This window comes from Triplophysa rosa, linkage group LG14, assembly GCF_024868665.1.
Source record: "Triplophysa rosa linkage group LG14, Trosa_1v2, whole genome shotgun sequence".
Taxonomy (NCBI): Eukaryota; Metazoa; Chordata; class Actinopteri; order Cypriniformes; family Nemacheilidae; genus Triplophysa; species Triplophysa rosa.
Genome location: NC_079903.1, coordinates 18,505,523 through 18,522,898, shown reverse-complemented (window position 1 = coordinate 18,522,898; position 17,376 = coordinate 18,505,523). Strand labels below are relative to the sequence as shown.

The following is a 17,376-nucleotide window of genomic DNA, read 5'->3' as shown; positions in this document are numbered from 1 at the left end:
TATAACTAAGCAGTGTGACTGGGCGAGCTAGAAACGTCACGTGGGAAAATTAATATTCATGAGCTAAATCTTTCCACGTGGTGTAAGTTCCGTCGATACGCTTCCGCTGCTCCATGTGTATGTATTCTTTTACAGCGAAGTGAAGAGATGGCGAGTAAACGTCAAAATAAAGATTCTCCCAAATGCACCACAACTGCAAAGCAAAGCAAATCAGAAGAAAGCGAGTTTAATGGCACTGTCTTTAAATCCATGTTAAAAGATCCGTCTAAAGAGCTAAAGGGTAAGTTTGTGTGTTAGCTGCTTAACGCTACGGACTCACTGTTATTGATATATGTATGCGGGAATAATCGCGAGTTGCTAGAAGAACAGTTTTGATGTAAATGTGTTTTTTTGAGCATTTTCTCTAAATGCTTTAAATGTCATGCTTTGTTCAATGGGTTTCACTTGATGTTAAAATGAATCGTCAACCTAGATGATGGTCACAGCGAAACGTAGTAAAAAGTATAAAAAAGTACAGCTTACCCAAAATAACCTGTTAAACCAAACACCTGGTATTGTCCGAGTTGTTTTTAATTGAACACTTTTTAATTTACTTATTTGAGGTGTGTATTTGTATGTAATAGTTAAAAGCATACTTCACCCAAAAATCGTCATTTTACCCCTCATGTCATTCAAAACCTGTATAGGATTTGTTCTTCTATCGTTCACATAATAAAACATTCATAAAATCCAAGACACTGATACAGTACCTCGGCCAGTAATGTGATTGTGCTGTTTTTATTTTTACAGTTTGCTAAAAAAAGTAAATATTTTGAATTGATGTAGGTACTGTTACTTCTATCATCTATGTTATGCATATCCTTTTCTCTAGGTTTGGAAACCTTCATAAGAATTGCACGGAAACTTCCCTGTGCTGACCTCCATGATGTCGTCGAGGGCTACATTAAAGTATCAGTTGAATGTTCAGAGATTTTTAAATTACTGGAGGCAGAGGATCGGTCAGAGTCTGAAGTGAGTCACGATCAAATGTGCTGTGATTTGAACCAGTGCAGTCCAGAGACTATAGCCCCATGTACTTTAATGGGGGGAAACAAATATTTCTAATATTGCTGGCAAAAATCACCATTAAATAGCATATCTCAGACCTGACATCAATTGTACCATAACATTTGTTTTCTAAGCTTGAATTGTGCTAAATAACACATTTTCTTAGATGGCTTTAGCTACTGCGCAATAACTGTGCATACACACAGGTTGTCAAGCACCTCACAAGACTCTAGCCAGGTTTCCATTACTCTTCAAAATGCGCAAACTGAAAAATACGCCCAATGGAAACACGTCATGTATCCCTAAAAAGTTCTCACGCTCGTATGAGGTGTTTTTTTCAGGCAATACGATGAAGGCATATTTCGCAAAACTGCAATGGAAACACTTTTTGTCATGTTTACAAGTCACGTGGCGTATAAAAAAAGTCACATGACCATCTGCGGTATGTTTTGCAGAACATTTGGAAAGATAGGATGTAAGGAATTCACATTAAAGGGGTCATATGGCACGAATATGTGTTTTTCTGTGTCTTCGGTGTGTTGCCAATGCATGTATTAGACACGTAAAATTGCAAAAATTAAAGTGTAAGAACAAAAGATGCATTCTATCTAAAAGTGAATGCTCACCCAGACCTGCCTGAAACACCTCGTGTAACCACACCCCCACAAATCTACGTCAGTTCGTGGTATGATTTGACTGAGACCGCCCAAATATATACGCAAATAAGGTGGGCGTATACAGTACAATCGCTTAGGAACCTGATGTTCCAAATATGGTAAGAAGAGTTACATTTCCGTCACACGCTTGCAGTATTCAACCAATCACTACGCACTGGTTAACTGGCCTAACATAGCACACCTCATGTTTCAGAGCGATGAGTTTTGTAAAAAATCAGCGCATTTCAGAGAGGCGGGGCAAAAAGGAGATACAAACATGCACCGTATGTGGAAAATACAGCGTTTTTAAACCTTAAATCATGTATACACATTGCATTACATCTAAAACAACATACATCATATGACCCCTTTAAGTAATATCTTATATGATGGCCCAAATGCAGGAAAACGAGTGAGTGCAGTATGGAGATTTATTAGGAACAGTGAGGTAATATGAAAATATATAAGGATGACTTATCGCGAGAAGAAACAAAATACACTTTAATCGTGTAACATCAGTTAATGGAAACGCAGTCATTCCGCGATATTGTTTTAATCGACATTTAGAAAACTTTGCGCAAATCTGTAATGGAAACCTGGCTTCTATGTAGAGCCCCGCCCCGGAGACTCTCGGTCTTTACCAATTGACGATTGGCTCATCTTACTGGAAGGCAGGACGTTTTTCGCTTGAGCGACCATTTTGATGGTTGCATTCCCTCTCCATTTATAGTATCGGCAGTGGTGCATCTTGATAACATTTATTGTTTTTGGATGAATTCAGTGTATTCTGTTATCGCAGAAAGAAATATGGTCGTACTGCATTTTAAATAGTTTTGTGAAAATAATTACCTTGAAATTAATTAACAAATTAAGTAGTGTGCTATACCAAACATTTGTTTGTTACAATGATATGCAAATTCTGATCAACATTAGCACTTCTCAGTGTTAGTCACAATTGTACAGCATTAAAGATTCACAATAGTTTGCGGGTTTTTTTTGTCTTTTCTAGATGATGCAGATTTTTCAGAGTCTCGAGATGATTTTGCTGCGGACAGCCAGCGATTTGATTCAATTGAGTATGGTGGGCTCCAACATAGTTAAGAAGATGGTTTCCACTCATATGAAACTTCTGCTCACCTCCCTGCATTCTGACAATTATCGGTATTTCTTAGAAGAATCCTGCTCATTTTTTAAAATATATTTTTAAGGTAAGTCATTGCATGCATAGCAGTGATATGTGTGACTGCTTTATTTCAACAGGTTTGTTCGCCAGTATTTGTTGTTCCTGTCCGCCATGGTATCTCAGGGAGCAGAGGCTGCCAGGGACGTCTTCAGTCACACAAACTTCAGCAAAGGTCTTTCTGGACTCGCTCGCAAGAGAGACAAAACGGTGTGCACTTGTTAAACTGTTGAACTCTTTCAATGGAAGCAATGTTTATGCTGCGTTACTAGATCAGCCCTGTCAAAAGCATTTATAATGTTGATTGTGATACTTCTTTTTTTACGTGTACAAGAACGTACGTGTACAGCCGAATGTACAGCCTTGCAAGTACACTTCCTTCGAATCAGACGCGAATTCATACCACTGATCTATATAAATGACTGGATTGCGCCTAAAACGCTAAGCCAACGTTAGGAGGTGAAGCCACCGGAAGCGATCGCACCGCCATCTTGGTATGCCCAACTGACAGAGAGCACCATTGACTTTTTTCAGCATATTAGGCACGCGATAAGTTTTTAGTTCACATGTGTGTTTAAATTAATTGTTACTTCTGATGTTTTATTTTGGGCAGAATAGTTACGTATAGAAATCAAATTTATAAATGGTGAGTGTGTATTGCACATTGTAAATGGCACGTGTAAATGTTTAGAAATAAAGCTGTATGACTTAAAGAACCTATACAGCCTGTATTTAGATGTCAGAATCAGCACATTTGTCATATGTTGAGGTGTCTCGTTAGTTTGCTGATCTGATATCTATGTTACTGTAATGAAAATGAACATAACTCACTCTATATCTAATAAGAAGGGAAAATTCCTGACTTTAAATAATCAACCATTTACATATTTAAGACATTTGCGTTGTAAGAATGTACTGTGAGAATATAGTTATAAAAACGGGGACTGGTAAGTTACTGTTTTATCAATAAGATGTGATAACTCCCCATTAATTTAATAGAACGTTTACGCATACCAACATGGCGGCGCGGTAGCTTCAGTGTAATGATGTCATGAGCAATCAAGTCATTTATATCGATCAGTGTTTCATACAGGTTTTGACGCATGCGCAATACTCCATATTGCAATACCTCTCCGGGCCTACAGGGGTCAGGTTTTCTCCTACTACCTTGAATCATGCTCCCAGGACACGGTTGCCACCTGGTGGTTAAAGTAATTACTGCAAGAAATGTAATGCGCATGCGCGACCTGCCCGTACTTTGAACGCCAGGTAACTAAATTCCGGCGGTGCGCGTACAGTGCACGCGTACTATTCTGATGACGAAATTAGCATCACGCGCACTGTATGCTGAACTATACTTCAGTCTTAAAGAAAACTATGTTAACATCCGCACCAATGGACCTTACGTTTGTTTTTAGATCACACACTGCAGTTTCACATTTTAAGCGTATGAGCCCTTTAAATTAGAATGGATTTTATGGACCATTAACGTTTAATCATTGATCAGTTGGACAAAAAAACGCCTTTGATAATCATGTTAATGACATTGTTCCATCTCTATCATTATAGTTTTGGTATGGACTCCAAAGTTTTGGTTTGGTATGGAATTTAGATTTTTTCATAATTTACCGACCAACAAAACAAGATGCTAATGATATAGCAGATGTTCCGCGCTGCTTTCTTTTTCAAAAACAATGAATGTCAATGGTGATCAAAGCTATTAATGGTCGCGCTACCTACTATCATTCTATGAAAAACAAGCACATTACAAGAACTGGTAGTTTTTAGCCTGTGTGTGTGAACATATTTTGTATACTTTTTACAGGGAAAACCTGATGTAAGAATGGCTTATATACAGTTTGTTCTCTCATTCCTGATGTCTGGAGACAACACAACTATTGGTCAGATACTGGAAAGCAAAGGTAATAGTGACCAAATCTGTTGTGTCTTACAAATGCATCATGAATGACACCCTAAATGCTTTTTTTGCTGTTTAGATTTATTGTCTGCAGTTTTGTCCAATGGACTTAAAGAAGACAGAATATCCATAGTAAACCTGATTCTGTCCACCCTTCAGACTAGAGTAAGACCTCCATTTGCAACTGTTTTTTTATGTTGAAGATGTATAAATGAGCTATAAATATGTGCTTTGTGCTGTTTGTTAGGTTGTGCAGAATAAAGCCATAAGGAAAACTCAGAAGGTGCGTTTCTTTAGCGCTTCAATACTGGCTCAGATCGCCTCTCTATATAAATGGAATGGGATTGTGGATGTCGGCACGGATGATGAAGAGGTACAGTGCAAGGTTATTTTAGTTTACTAAAATTAAACCTTTGAAAACGTTCCTGTTCATTGAAATCAAATAAAATATTGACCTAAAAATTATTGGAAAAACTTAACTCAAGGAAAAATTTTAATATTGCCTCAAAAATAAACTGAAGTAAATATAAATCAGTACAATTATAATAATAAAATTAAAATGTATTAATATTATATAGCAACATTAAAAATAAAACAATACATTATAAAATGACAAAAGCATATACCAAAATTGCTAAAACTTTAACTAAAATTAACACTAAAAATAAAATTCTAAAAATAAAAGCTAAATTAAAATATTAATAAAACTATAATCAAAACAGATGGTTTTTTTCTAGAATATAATCTTTGAGACTGAAATGTGTTACAATATAAAACTTAGATGTGATTTCATGTTGTATCATTTTTCTTTTAGGAACAGAAAGATAAAGAAGGAGGACAGGGTATAGTGAGAGAGCTGGTGCATAAGTTCCTGCTGGACCTCTGCTGTTCTCGTAAACATGGGATTAGTTTCTATGACCCCAGTCTGGGGACCGTGGGACGGTAAGTTTGCATAAAGTGCATTAATTGTATTAAAGGAATAGTCCACCCCAGAATAAAATACTTTAAGATGGGCTTATTCCCACTGAGTATTGTCACCTGTCCCATTTGTGGTATTCGTGGGCATGAGAATGTGTGAAACAGGCGTAACAGAGTTTGAATGTTGTGTAGTTTAATAGATGGTTTCATCTTACAACATAAACATATGTTTTGTGACCCCCACTGAACTTCCGGTACACATTCACAAACAAAAGAGTGCCTGTAGATTATTTCTGATAACAATCAAAAGAAACCGAGAAGAACCGTTACTTGGCTAAACTTCTCTCTCCAATATTTTGAATTTAGACTGCGATACCAAGATCAACCGCTAGATGTCAATGTACCATACGGTTTGTTTAAATGCGACCGAACTACAGGAACCATTAAACAAATTGTTTATTTAATAAAATGAACATACAACAAAATTCAACAAATCGTTTATTTAATACAATTATTATACAGTTAAGTAATAATACAAATGAATATTAACATAAATTAAATAAAATATAAATAGTAATATTATTATAGATTAGCCTAACTCAAACCGGAAGTTAACTGGGGGTCAGGCGCGCTTGTCCAATGAAACGGTCTATAACCTACACAGTTTCATGGTCTTATGCCTACGGACTACAGCTCTGCTGATATTCAGTTGATCAGCATTCTTCATGTGATATTACAGAATTATAACATCAGACAGAGACGAAAAACCCTCCCTGTTCATCAGTTCTCTTTGTATTCCTTGTCATATCCAGATTGGGAAATATTGTTCTCCTGCAGTTTCTGGTGGGGCTGAAGCAGGTGACAGAAGACGAGATGGTGGCAGAGCTGGTTGTTAATGTTCTGAAGGGCTGTCCTGATATTCTGACCAGATACTTAAAGGAAACCCAGTTTTCATTCACTCCACGCATCAAGAGCTCGTGGCAGGATAACATCACTCTTCTCAAGAAAGTGAGTCTAAAGGGCGATTTAAGGTTCTGCATCAGACATACGCCGTAGCCTACGCAGAGCCGTACCCTATGCCGTAGCCTGACGCACACCTCTCCAAAAATGTAAAAACGCGTCAACTCGACGGGGAACTCAAGCACTGTGATTGGTCTTCTTGAACACCCTCCCTTCAGTTAAAAAAAACTCTGCGATCGCGTCAGGTTTACTCAAACACAATTCCGAATAAATTATCTAAATAAATTGAGTGTTTTTCTGTATTTAATAACTCAAGCTGCAAAAGTGATTGTTTTCTTGACACGATCACTGCTAAATGCTTCTCAGACAGTGTACACAACGAACCGCTTCTTCAAGCAAAACGCCTGTGGACACAGACGCCTAGTGGCCATTGTCTGTCGACGCGGACAATGACACACAAGTATAAACGAAAATGGGTGCATTGCCTACGGCGTAGAGGCTACAGCGCAGGTCCAAAGCAGAAGTAAAAAAACACCCTTTACACCTTGATACTTTCTTTGTTTATTTAAGAAGTCTACTTATTGAATGATTTATTTATTGATACATATCATTCACATTCAACATCTACTGATTTTGAGACATGGAACAAAACAGATTACAAAATATCGCTGCTGTCTTTCTGAAACCTCGTATCTCCAAATGTTTTGATTTTTGCCATAAATCATTATTATTAGTCACCCTGGGTTTCACAAATATCAAATTTTCTTTTACAAATATCTAAAATATCTTTTTAGGTATTTATGAATTTTGGTGATATTTAGCATTCACTCTAATTAAAGAGACAATTCACCCAAAAAGAAAATTCAGTACAGTACCGTATAGAGTAAGGGGCGATTCACATTTTGCGTCTAAAACAGCGCGGAAAATGCGAGCCGCACTGCTTTCTCATGGAGTGCGTGTGCAGCATTCTGAAAAGTTAAAATATTTTCACCTCGATGCGGCGCTGACGCACCTAGAAAAACGGGAGCTCCGCATGCGCATCGTGACCACGTCGCTCCCTATTTGCGCACGCCTGCCGTGTGTCTACATTTAAAATAACGAACTTGCGAACGCAAAAGACGTGAAATGTGAATCTCCCCTTAAGAGTTGTTTGATGTTGTTTCAGATCTTTGAGGCCCAGCCGGAGATGTCCAAAGCTTTTCAGACACCTGAAATGATTCCTTTACCTCGGTTGCTTTCCATGGTGTTGGTCACGTGTCTCCCTTCAGCGTGTAATAAAGTGTTTTTCACTCAAGGACTCACTGTAAGCGATACCTTCAACAAATCACTTCATGCACTTCTAAATGTGTTACTAAATGTGTACTAAGGGCCTTTATTTTTTACAAACAGTTACCCAACGTGGTGGTCCAACACACAACACTTTCTCTCTTGGCCTTCATCCTCAAGCGAGCACAGAAGAACATTGAGCACTGTTTAGACAAAAGAGTCTGGGAGAGTTCGGATATTTACAGTCCTGCTATGATGGAGGAGTTTGTTCAGCTCTTCAGAGAAGCCCTGAGCAAGGTATGTTGTGTTGTTATTTTATTTATTCGCTATATAAATTGTTAATTGAAACTCCATGCTGTTAGGAGGGAAAAAGCTATATCAACACTTATTCTTCTGGTGTCGTAGATTCTGCCAGACACGGTGTCCGTCATTTCCAAATGGCAATCGCTCTCGAAGGAAAAGGAAGATGGTGCAAAGACGACAAACACAGATCAACAGCAAGAGGACAAGAAAAGGATTGAAGAAAAAAGTGGTGGGCGACTTTAGAGATGTCTTGATTTTTGAAGTGTTGTTGTTTATATACCATGAATTAAAAATGTTTTTTTATCCCGACGGCAGGTGAGGATGACCCAAAGCTTATTTTGGTGAAAGCGCTGCTTCTCCAAGTGATGTGCTTGTATCAGAGGGTGGTACCTCACCTAGTCAGCCAGAGCAAATTCGACTTTAGCAAACTCCTGAAAGGCAGGCCACATCTCTATACTGTTTTTTTTACGTACAAGAAATATTATGCGTCTGCTGTAGATGGTAGAGGTTAACGGTCTTATTGAAACACTTGCAGGCGTGATGACGGAGAGAGGATTGAAACAGGAAGTTCCTCCAGTTCTGCAGTATCAGATTCTACAACTGGCTCTTGAGCTTCCTGCCAGCAAGTTCTCCTGGTTCCGGGTTGAGGTACAAACACTGGGAAGTTTTTTTTTTTTTTTTTAAGGGTTTAGAACCAGAGGAATGGAAGTATCTGGGTGATTCTCACGAATTCTTGGTGTTAAACATGATTTTCTTAAAAACTTTTACAGCAACACATTTCCTTTTAATTCATTAAAAACAAGGCATGACATGTTTAAAGGACTCATCGGATGAGCACTTTCAACAAGTTGGTATGATTTATTAGGGTCTTCATGAAATGTCTGGAACATATTTAGCTTAAAAACACACAATTATTTGAGACGTTTAAAACGAAACTAACCGCAGTGTTCGCCCCTGTTGATTAGCAAAACAAACAGCTTGCCGCAGGTAAACGTATTAACGCACATAATGTATTAACATACATACAGCTAAACTCCAAGTGCCCATTTGCCAAATAACATATAAATATAGAGTAAGTTTAACACTGGCTTTGAATGTTCCATTTACCTGTGACTGACTTAGCTCCCTTCGCTATCATATGCTAACGTTATCCTCCTATATATACGGTACATTTACGTCAATTCAGACTGTTGATAAATATTACTTACATCGGCAGCTTTGTCTCGTTCAGTCGGTCTCGATCCCTCTTGAGGAAAAACTTTGAAGCGAATCCTGCTGTCCCAGGTTGATGAAGCACTCCGGCTTGAAGTGATTCACGCAAACAAGCAGGTTTTTGCTTATGGTTTCTGACAGATTTCCACTAAAAATAAAATAAATCCACTCCTGTCTCTTCTGAGGTTAGGACTCTGTGCAGCGACTACATTACATTTTGCATGTTTTCCACGAACTTTAGTCATGACGTCACGTACACCGCTGTCGCTTGTGAAAACAACAATAGCGCCATGGGTGGAATTGTGTAGATTAAGGGGCGGTAACATTGTAATAAGAGCCTCCCTCTACATCACAACAGGTGCGAAAATCTGAACGGCTCGATTTCTCACATGATTGCAGGGAAAGGCACACCAAAACAAACTTACTGGGTTCTTGTTTTTCACGTTTTTTGAGTTAGTAGATGCATCAGGGACCCAATTGTAGCACTTAAACGGGGGGGAAATCTGCTTTTCATCCGATGAGCCCTTTAAAAGCATTAATTTCAAGTTTGAACATTTGAACAAAAATGCCTTAAAAATTCTCATTACCGTAACTATTTAAAATGGTCAATCTCCTTGCATTCTTTGCTAAAAAAACAAAGTTCGCATGCTCAAAGTCTAGTCTGTCACGGCATAAGCAAGTTATTACTAATCAAAGACATTAATGAAGTATATTTTAATAAAAAAATATGTAACATGTTTTCTAAATGCAGAAAACTACCTCTATCGGTAATGAGAATGTACGGGACTTTTTTCACAGCGTGACAAGCGAATATAAAGCTTTTAAAATATAAAGTAGTCTAGACATTTGAAAGGTCCTGGCAGATGCGTTTCTTCAAATAAAATCAAACTTATGTAAATATCTTTGTGTGTGTTTAAACGGTCTTTTAAAAATGTTACTAAGGATGAGAATATCAGTCCTGGACACTTCTCTTTTCCACTATTTCTTCATTTAGTTATGCATGTGTATTCTGTCGATGATTTTTTTTGTCATTTGAAAACATCTATTATAAAATCCAATTGTTTATTTCTGTGTATATTTTGAGTGATGTTTTGAAGCGTTACATAAAATGTCGTAAGATAGACATTAATCTGTCATTTTAACATTGTCCTCTTTTTTTTCTGTCAAACACAGGAACTAGCAGATCCAGATCTTGAAAAAGGAGAGAACTCTGTTTTCTATTTGTTGTTGAAGATGCTTGTAAGCAGTAACAGTAACTACTTGAAGACCTCAACCAGGATGCTTGTCCTAAAAGTGAGTTTTTGCAGCTGGGCAATAATGTAACACTTTTTTTTAGTAATGCTTTCTCTTAAGTGTATAAGCCTGTGTATATCATGCATGATATACATAAAGGCATTTTTAAAAACAATATCTAGTGTACGGTTAGTTAGGCATTAATACAGAATTAACCCTGACATGGAGCAGCTACTTGCCACTTAAAGAAAAAATTATATTTAACATTGGCAAAATTGGTTCTGATCATGTTTTAGTGCATTCAGTTTGTCCTAAATACAACAACTACAAGGTATATCAAATCCATTGCAACTGTTGTTGGAGTTGTTTTGAAAGGTAAGGTAACACCCAGTTTCTGCCAATCTCATATTAATCTTGAGTAGGGCTGGGCTATATATATCACGATTCACACTAATTATACATGTCTAAATCGATTCTGTGTTTTATGCACAGCTCTTCCGTGAACTACGGCTCTTTGATCAGTAGTAAGTACTGCTCGATCTAAAATCACTACGAGATTGAGTCGTTTATAACACTCGTCAAACATCATCATTATAAATATACTTTATTATCATGAAAATACCTGAAAAGGGAAGAACAGCGATAGAATATCACCATTGTCATTTCCTGGAACTGTGTGGGGGTCCCAAAATGCGCACTTATGTACTATTCTAAGCCATTTTGTAGTATAAATAGTGTGAGTAGTGCGTTCACATTGAAAATCCTTAAAAAAGAAGTGAACTTTAAGTACCCGGATGATGCACTTTTGCAACCGAAAATATGAGTATGGAACTGTGGACACTTCACGCACTCAACGGTCGCAGTTTCGCTTACGTAGCTGAAGGGAGGCGGGGCTATCGGACGCTGTGGCATTTAACTGTAATTCATAGAGGAAACTGAGCATAAGAATTTCACGATATATCGCCCAGCCCTAATCTTGAGTACCCAAACAGTAGTATTGCATACTTCGTATCTTCGAAGAGTATTTAGTTTGATCAAATTTATAAAAGACAGATAGGGCCTGTAGGCGTGCGGGGGGCGAAACTACAGCACGAGCACACAATACATCATCACATTGGTTCACTATAAGTTCGTGTTGTTTACATTATGCACATGCCGATTGCCAACAAAACACAGACATTTGACTTACCGCGTGCGTTTCATGTCCGGCATCTTTAAGCACTGGGACCGCTCCGTCTATCCGTTTCAAAAGATCTCCAAATCCAGTGTTATATCCACTGTTTCTATAACATTCATCACCCAAATGCAGTGAGCAAACAAACACAGCTAAACTTCCGTCAGCAGAATGAAGCGGCATTGATAGACGTACTCTTTCTCACCCTGGATGGTTGACGTGTGGGCGTGCTCTTTCTCTCACGCTTGCGCGTGCTCTTTCGCTTGCTGGATGACACGTGGGCGTGCTTTTCCGGGAGAATTGTCCAATAAGGGACTAAGAACCCTTGTTACGAAACGGGAATCCATGTTCGAAAAAAAACTTTCCGAAACCTGTACGAACCCTGGTGGAGTGAATCGAGCACATAAATACTATGTCATACGTTCAACTCATTTTTTGACAAGTTGACCATGTTAAGCTTGAGAAGCCAGCACGTTTAACAGTGTAAAGAATTCAGAATGCGTGAAATAGCATGTTTTAAGAAAGCCTAATTATAAGGTGCATGAATAGCAAGGCATTTTCTGCTAGCTTTCCTGTAGCTCAGTTGTAAGAGCATGGCGTTAACAACGGCAAGGTCGTGGGTTTGATCCCAGGGGATTGCACATACTTGGAAACAAATGTATAGGATAATGCAATGTAAGTCGCTTTGGATAAAAGTGTCTTCCAAATTCATAATGTAATGTAAATGCATTATACCCCATTTATTTAGATGTAGAGTCTTTATATACAAGATTACCATCATCTGAATATTGACTTATTAAATGAATATCATCCACTGAATGAGAATCGATCTGCTTTGTTATTCAGGTGTTGAGAGACAGCGGCGTATTCGAGCACACATGGAAGGAGCTGGAGCTATGGTTGGACCGTCTGGTCCGTTTGGACCCCTCACAGCAGGAGACCGTCATTCAGTTTTTAGATCATGTACTACAATCTGACCACATGCATCTAACTTCTCAATGCCCTAGTTCTTGCGATCTAAAAATGCAAGTTATTCTATTTATTTATTAATTGAACAGGAATGAACATGTCTAAATGTGTTTGGTGGCAGGCTCTGGTTCAAGTGGTGTGTAACCAACACGTTTACACTGAAAAAGCCGCAGGTATGGTCCAGGAGGCAGCGTACCTGCAGGCAAACCTGAGCGGCCAAGAGGGAGATGAAGCTAGCATCCCCATATCACACATTGACGGTTAGCCATGCACATTTGTTTTGGAAAAGCACGTCTAACGTGTTGTCCTAGAATTATGCTCTCTTTGATCAAACATCTTACGCTGTGTTCTGTTTTCTACTTTGTTTTAGACGTGCTGGATATGGTTGATGTTATTTTGGAGGGCGGTGAAGGGGACATCGGAGAGATCGGACCATCCCTCACCGACGACGATATCCTCCAGACTTTCCCATTCAGTGTCATTGTGCCTGCTGTGCTAGAGGCTCGCAACAATATGCTAACCAGTTTAAAACATAAAAGAGGTAATATTGTAATAAAAAACTGACATTAGACATGAACATTGGCATGGCTGTTAGAGCACATGCTCCAGACACATTAGCCCTTGATTTCGAAACAAGCATACAACACAAAGTGGGCTCATTTCCACACAATATTTGCCATTTATCAGTGTGGACGTGTACACGAGGTTTTTTTATTCATGTGAAGGTACTTTGTACGTTTTACATTATTTCATCATTTATCCCATCATATACAGTTCTTAAGTATTCACTATAGTAAATATAATTAAGAATATTGTATATTGAAGTAAACATTGTAATCCAGTACCTCAGAGATGAATATTTGCTATTATTTGAAGCCTAAATACAATGGGCAGAAGTAAAAAGCTAACACGAGGCTATAAACAGACTACACTACGGTCGCTCGATATCAACGTCACCACCACCAAGCCTCCGACAACTTTCTCAAACTTTATTAAAAACGTTTTCCCTGGTAAGTAATTACCAGAATAAATCCCCAACAATGTTTTTAGAGATTTGTGCCCATGTTGCATTATTTGTGAGCTTTAAAGCTCGTACACACCGGGACGATAATTGCACGCGCTTATCGCCAGCGTTTTTCGAGACGTTTTTCATCGTTCATACCCTAGAGATTTTCACTGGCTATGTGCCGAGTGAACGTGCAAACGCTTGCCACACAGAAGAAGAATTCATCTTGCTTCCTCTTCGTCACTGTGTGCTTGCTTGAGCGCCACCAAGTTGTGTTTTACTGTAACTTCAGCTGCAGGCATATGAACTAAAGCGCTAATCTCATTGGTAGGCCAGTTTTTTACGCGGCGCGTCAAACCAAAAAAATCACGCTTTTACGCCTGCCATTTGTGCGTCGGTGTGCACACGCACATTGGCGCCCTTTGTTTAGAGGCGTTAAACGTCGACTATAAACGCGCGATTATCGTCCCGCTGTGGACAAGTCCTTATTATACGCGATGATGTCTAACTTCATCGCTTTTAGCAACTTGTTAGCAACCCTCGTTTTAAAGACACAATAAAGCTTTGAAAAATCACAAGCGTGTTATAACTGGTGCATTTTATGTCATAGAATAAAACGTGAAAATATTTAGAGCTTTTGTTAACCACAGACCTTATTTCAGGCGATTTACCAAAAACCCATAGACTTTGGGGCGATGAAACCGGAAGTCCTAAAATGCTAACTCACTTCCGGGGTTTGCATACAAAAATACGTCATCCCTGAGGCACTCTATTACTGCACTTGCCGTTAATATATATACTATAGCCTGTGTCTCCTCAACAATCCCATTTATCCTTATTGTTCTAGCACTGATATTAATGTATGATGCACCGCCAGTGATTTATGGGCTGTCTATGCAGGTGCGGTGTATGAGTACATGAGTGCAGTTCTGTGTGACGTTCTGCACTGTCAGAGGGACCCGCTGGCTCTGTGTCTGACCCTCCAGCACTATGATAAAGAGTTGAACACATCAGACACATCACCTCATCCTTCTCTTGTCACTTTCTACCATTACTACTCACAATGGCTTCCCAAACAAACACAAGACAAGCTGGTTAGTTTGTATTGAAATACAACTCAATCGCTCTTACTTGTATATGTGAAGTGGATGTCAATTCTTTGTATCCTTATTTGCTCACCCAGGTGTCACCAAATGCATTAGTTTGTTGTAATTATCAGTGTATTCATCTTATTTGTGCTAATAGTTGTATAGCATAAACTTTCAAAGTCTCAACTAAGTTCTTTTCTCACAGTTTATCGCTGCAGATATCACAGAGGGTCCGTCAGATGTTGGTCTGAGCGCTCTGCTGAAGGCGTCCTATAGCGAAGGACCCGATGCTTTCCTGCAGGAGGATTTTAAAGAGGCCGTACGGGAAGCTTTGGATACACTGGATCTGTACCAGTTTCCAGTGGTTGTCAATCAAGCGCTTCTCTACCTCAGAACCTATGTGGTCAATTTTAATTCGGTATTTAGTCTTAAAGCATATTTTTAATGTTTGATATGTGTTTTTCCGAGAACTATAATCAGATTAGAATGTTCTTTTTGGGCCACAAATGTCCATATGGTGTGTTAAGGCTGAAGTATAGTTCCCCTTTTACGTGTAGGCGAGGGACAGAGAACAGTGCTAATTTCGTCATCAGAATAGTACGCGCACCGCCGGAATTTTGTTACCTCGCTTACAAAGTGCGCATTACACCATAAAATTAAAAACAATTCATATTAACCGTATTATTTTTACAAGATTTTTTACAAAAAATATTTTTAATGGAACGCAAAAGGAGAAATTTCATAGAAACTAGAGCTTTAAACCGCATTAATACAAATTAAGATTAGTCTATATGACTTGTGCACTATATTACAAGTCATATTGTAGCGTCAAGTGAGAAACGGACTGAAATCTCACTCTCTCGTGAACAGATTTCAGTGAAGAATGACAAATTGTGGTCAGTTTTTCGTTTTATTGGATTGTTTCTATTTTTGATTGTTTCTGTGCTGTTACACTAAATAATGGCAGAATTGTAGTTTTTGTGTGAAATCAAGCGTTTTTACTGTGTAAAAATGATATTCAGTGCTGAGATTCACTGGGTGGAGATATTTATATTTTTAATTGAAATATTTTTTATGTGAATGGCATTTGGAGTAGGGATGCAACAATACAGCTCACCCACGGTTCAATACGAACCTCGGTTTATGGCCCACGGTTTTCGTTTCGGTTTTGATGGCTTCGGCACATTAAAGTGTTTTTTGATTGTTTTATGCTTATGTGACAGGAACAGTAAAAACTTGAGAAGAAAAAAAAACAATTTTACTGAAATTCTCTTTATTTTACTTGACTTATTTTATTATCTTTAAGCAAAAAACAACGTGTACAAATTCCTGGTGTATTGAATAAATGTAAAGATTTACACTGGCAGCTTGAAGAGGTTTTGCGCATCAGAGTAATTCAAATGACGTAATGCAAAACTTGCGATTGCTGTAAACGTGCGCTCAATGGGCAAGGCCAAAGATAATATATTAACAAGGTGCGTCACTGCCATTGCAATAAATTAGAAGGAATGCAATGCTAAATAGCTGCTTGGAGGCGCTCTTGCTATGACGTAAATAGCTGTTAGACAGCAGTAATTAAGCGCACGGGAAAATTTAAACGCAAACCGGAAAAACGCAATTAACTTAAGTATAGAGGGTTTTCAAGACACGTAATCAATCCGGAAGTCGGCCATGTTGGAGGCATTGAACGTAAGCACTGCTATTGAACCTAATGGGTATCGCAGATATTGCTGGCGAAAAAATATTCTTCTTTAGAAATAACTGAAAATAAAGTGCTTTAATGCAAGTCGATTACACCCGAGAATCGCTATAGCCATATGCTATAACATCACGTGCAGTATAATTAATTATTTTCTACTCTGAACTTCACTCACGAGTCAGTAGTATTTAACGTTACTGTGTGTAGTTTAACTTAACTATTCTACATGGATGTGGACACACACACACGCACACATTCATGGATAAATAATCACTGTAACACAGTTAAGTGTTTTATTAAATAACTTCGGAGGTGATTTAGTTAAAAACCAGACTGTCAGCGTGTGTGTGTGTGATTAAATGGTGATTTTTTTTTTAAACAAAAAAACTGCCAAAAGTTATCTATGAGGATAAAGTTTAGGGGTAGGACTTGATTGGTGAACAAAATAAGTAGTTCACTACGTCGGGATAAGAGAAATAGAAAATTGGGTCTTCAGTCCTTATATGTATGTGATGTTACTGCATATGGCCATTGTGATTCCTATTAACCACCTATTAACTTTAGTTTGTCAAAATATCGCGCCATTTCCTGCTTACAAAGTCCTTCTCTATATGATTTAGCAGCTTCCGTGGTTTAGACATCATAAATTGGTAGAACAACGTCTTACGTAGTACATTAACCGTGCAATCCATGCTGCTGTTTAGATCCGAGTATCTCCAATATGGCCGCGCATCAGGGTAACTGACC

At 38.3% G+C, this 17,376-nt stretch overlaps 1 protein-coding gene across 2 annotated transcripts in view; it reads left to right on the top strand.

Moving 5' to 3' along the window:
• The first annotated feature begins 102 nt into the window (after positions 1 to 102).
• Positions 103 to 17,376, top strand: part of urb1 (URB1 ribosome biogenesis homolog) — a 40,126-nt gene continuing 22,852 nt past the window's right edge. The window contains exons 1-20 of one of the 2 annotated variants that reach the window (XM_057350732.1): positions 103 to 280; positions 872 to 1,011; positions 2,713 to 2,864; positions 2,964 to 3,093; positions 4,709 to 4,805; positions 4,881 to 4,966; positions 5,049 to 5,174; positions 5,616 to 5,743; positions 6,532 to 6,727; positions 7,845 to 7,982; positions 8,069 to 8,242; positions 8,351 to 8,477; positions 8,564 to 8,686; positions 8,784 to 8,896; positions 10,634 to 10,753; positions 12,714 to 12,830; positions 12,958 to 13,096; positions 13,207 to 13,377; positions 14,743 to 14,936; positions 15,136 to 15,348. In XM_057350732.1, coding sequence (XP_057206715.1) covers positions 148 to 280; positions 872 to 1,011; positions 2,713 to 2,864; positions 2,964 to 3,093; positions 4,709 to 4,805; positions 4,881 to 4,966; positions 5,049 to 5,174; positions 5,616 to 5,743; positions 6,532 to 6,727; positions 7,845 to 7,982; positions 8,069 to 8,242; positions 8,351 to 8,477; positions 8,564 to 8,686; positions 8,784 to 8,896; positions 10,634 to 10,753; positions 12,714 to 12,830; positions 12,958 to 13,096; positions 13,207 to 13,377; positions 14,743 to 14,936; positions 15,136 to 15,348 — 2,817 coding nt within the window. In that variant the 5' untranslated portion in view covers positions 103 to 147. Of the gene's footprint in view, positions 281 to 871; positions 1,012 to 2,712; positions 2,865 to 2,963; positions 3,094 to 4,708; positions 4,806 to 4,880; positions 4,967 to 5,048; positions 5,175 to 5,615; positions 5,744 to 6,531; positions 6,728 to 7,844; positions 7,983 to 8,068; positions 8,243 to 8,350; positions 8,478 to 8,563; positions 8,687 to 8,783; positions 8,897 to 10,633; positions 10,754 to 12,713; positions 12,831 to 12,957; positions 13,097 to 13,206; positions 13,378 to 14,742; positions 14,937 to 15,135; positions 15,349 to 17,376 lie in introns of those variants that run through there. The other variant, XM_057350733.1, reaches the window with a different exon arrangement.